Source organism: Haliotis asinina, chromosome 6 (genome assembly GCF_037392515.1).
Source record: "Haliotis asinina isolate JCU_RB_2024 chromosome 6, JCU_Hal_asi_v2, whole genome shotgun sequence".
NCBI classification, from domain to species: Eukaryota; Metazoa; Mollusca; class Gastropoda; order Lepetellida; family Haliotidae; genus Haliotis; species Haliotis asinina.
The window spans coordinates 27,950,155-27,953,593 of record NC_090285.1 but is presented as its reverse complement, the minus strand read 5'-3'; the positions used below and the strand labels follow the sequence as shown (position 1 = coordinate 27,953,593).

General features: G+C 36.0%; 1 protein-coding gene across 1 annotated transcript; it reads right to left on the bottom strand.

The window, feature by feature from the left end:
- Positions 1-1,178: 1,178 nt before the first annotated feature.
- Positions 1,179-2,969, bottom strand: LOC137287030 (nuclear apoptosis-inducing factor 1-like). Its single transcript, XM_067819132.1, has 4 exons — positions 2,786-2,969; positions 1,985-2,117; positions 1,533-1,680; positions 1,179-1,321 (listed from the first exon to the last, which is right to left on the bottom strand). Exons 1-4 carry the CDS (start codon positions 2,933-2,935, stop codon positions 1,258-1,260), a joined length of 495 nt encoding a protein of 164 aa, XP_067675233.1. The 5' UTR covers positions 2,936-2,969; the 3' UTR covers positions 1,179-1,257.
- Between the last annotated feature and the right edge of the window lie 470 nt (positions 2,970-3,439).

The window sequence follows — 3,439 nt, the reverse complement described above, 5'->3', positions numbered from 1 at the left end:
TAAATGGCAGTTTACAATGGTAAGACAAACAATTCTTGAAGTGCTGCAGATTTATGTACAGGCTTACTCTATTATGTTGTTTTCATAACCCAGATCACATAAAAGAACAAGGAGCCCAGTTGAAAGGGCAATTGGCCAACTCAAGCGCAGATTTCCTGTTCTTCATGGGGAAATCAGGTTAAAACCTGATAAGGCTTGCAAGGTAAGAAAAATATAATCAACAACAGTTATGTCTTTAGCACACTTTACTTGCTTCATAAATTATACAAAAAAAATGACAAGGTAACAAAGCTGAATGGCAAAACTATGATGAAGAAATTACAGTTTTGCAGGATGTATGATTAACTGCATGAGGATCATTCATCAAACTGTTTAAAGTATGTACAAGTATTGTACATGTGAAAAGCTGCAGTTTGGTGTAATTTTTTTATAAGGAAATGGCATTTTTCACAGCTAGAGTCTAATCATTTATTGAGCACATGTCAATAATCTTTTCAATGTTACAAATTTGTTTCACAATACATCAATTCATATGTAAACAGTTATTTCAACAATATGTATTACTTTGCAAAATATATTTTTGAACAGTTGACTGAAGTATGTGGCTACATTTACACTAGTGATTCTAAACTTTTGATGGGTAGCGTATGTATAGAATAGTTCATCATCTCAAAATATATATTGCCTGGCTTTGCCTTAATTGATGTTTGAATGTAATTTCATTTATCCCTAACTATATCAGGTGATCATAGCATGTACTGTCCTACACAACATATGCAAGGACAGAAAAAGTACCACCCACAGATGGGAATGATGGATCTGGGAGGCAGGATGAGCATAATGGAGGTGTACCAGGGATCCCTACACCAGTGGCTGCACTGAGATACAGGGAGCATTTCGCCTATACACACATTCCATGTAGGAAATTAGGATCTTATTTCATAGTGTCTGAGTTTGGACTATAAATGGTAGATAATGTTCTGTTAAATTTAAGTCGCAAAATACTTCTCGTTTCTAACTGAATCTGTTTTATCCATATATTTAGAAGAAAATGGAATATGACTATCCAAGTATGTACATATGTCTAATATTCAACATCAACATTTATGGCAGTTTAAATTAATTCAGTTTCATTATCTTCTGTTTAGGTACTCCTTTTTCAATTTGAGGCATTCTATTTCTAGTTGCAATTTCTGTTTTAACAGAGCTTCAACTGTGGGGCGTCCTGTAGCATTGTGATGGATTGCTGGCGGCTCCTCAGGACCCACTGTCGCTCCCTCTGGCTGTGCATGGGGGGTCACACACGGCTGCATAAATCTGTCTACAAAAAACAACATTTATATACATATTGTTTCTGTAATAACTGGACTTGTTTCATGTTATTACAAGTAGATATAAGTAATAATGGAAGTTGTTCATTACATTTATTACAATAGAGAGTGCACATATGCCACACCAACAGTGTGTGATCGCATTTATGCACAAGTTATGTGATCATGTTCTAAACGGTACTTCGTATCATTCATGTTTACCTTTCATCAGTTGGTACAAAGTCAAGTACATGCAGCATTGTTGAGTCAAGTGACCCAGGCACTCCTGTCAGTGCCACATTGTCCTGGCCTAAAACATCAATGACAGCATTGGTCACTGGGCTGACTGGTGTTGGGGCTGGTCCACCTCCTATATTAAAATTTAATCACAATCATTAATTTGATATATTTTATGTAAAATAACTTCATATATATATCCATTGGAATAAGAAAATAGGACAATCACTGTTCCATTTGGTTCTGGATCACATTTTTAAAAAAAATATTACCCTTCATAAAAGAAATACAACAACAAATATGCAGAGAAGATTGTTACTGAATATTAATCCATCAGTAATAACTTCTTTATCAAGACAACTGGCAGAAGACTGATTGTTATCATTTAACACCTGTGACACATATACAGTATTTATGAACTGAAGTCCGTTACTTGCCTGTTCCTTTAGTCATTCTGCTGAAGTCCGAATATTTTTGTTTTGACAGACTCTTTATGTTCTTCCACTTTTTTTCTACCTCTTCTTTAGTTTTTGGATGCAAACCAGAAGAGTTCAGGGTTGCTGTAATAACCTGTTGATTTGAATGAAAACTGTCATCCTTTATTATGATATATATGTGTTACTATCTGCTTATGAATTGCTGTCTCACAGCCAAAACATGTTTGAAATCAAATTACTGTTTTACTGTTGTGAACAAGTAAGATGCAGTGCATTTGGGAGAAAGCATATCCTATTTTTAAATTTTCCATACATTCTTGGCATTGTTTTAAAGTTTATAAATCGATCCAAAACTTTTGATGGTAATACTTTAACAGGTATCACTTAAAGCTTTCACATTAAATTTTAGTCCCAGTTCTGCAGGCAGTGAATTGTCAGGAAATAAAACAATCAAAACATTTACAATTATTCAAGATAATATATGCTGTAGCCCCATCAAATTATTTGTTTGAGATCATGTTCACTTTGAAAACATTTTCCGTTTATGCATGTTCCTTTTCATTCGTCGTGTGACCTCGGCTAATCATCAGTCTATTTCGGCTGTATTTTTCTCCAGTGTTCGATGAATATTTGTTTGTTTCATAAGACTAGCGTCGTAACTCAGGATAGAAAAGGGAAAATCGTACATATCCAAGGCTTACATATAATTCAAAACAAATAAGATCTATGTGTGGCACGTAGTCTAAGGCATTTCTGTATTCTTGACTACAATTTGACAGTCGGACCGAATGTTTACATTACCTGCCACGCCTCTTGCCGCTTCGCCGATGTCACACCCGGACCAAACTTTCCTTCCAGCACACTGGCTTTTGTTTTGATGAGTTCGGTCAAAAGCAGTACTTCGTCTTTGTTCCAGTTAGGTTTTCTCCTCTTCGCTTCTGCCTCCGACATTCTCTTTGACAATGTTTAAATACCGTAAGCGCAGAACCCTCACTCTGTCGTCTGCCATAGATAACCAGTGGGAAATCCCCGAAAAGCGATTTTCACACCTTTTTGTGAAAGAGTTCCACCGGAAGTCTAAAAATAACTCGGAATCACCCTGGTGATCACGCGGGTACACACTATGGAAAAAACTTAGCTAAGTCTCTGACTAAGTTGCTTTATGAATATCAACTTAAGTCTCAGACTTAGCTAAGTCAGTTTTCAAAACCTTAAGTTACGACTTAGGAAAAATCTTAGTTTCTTTATAAATACCGCCCCAGATCCATACATTCTCAATATTGTGAAAGGGTATCATATTGAATTTATAGACATCCCCTAACAACTGAACCAAACTAGGTGGAATGCAAGCGGAATTTCTTGACCAGGAAGTGTCAAAGATGTTACAAAGCAGTGTTAGAAATAGCTCATCCTTCTGACATGGCTGATGACCAGTATGTCAGCACAGTCTTTCTT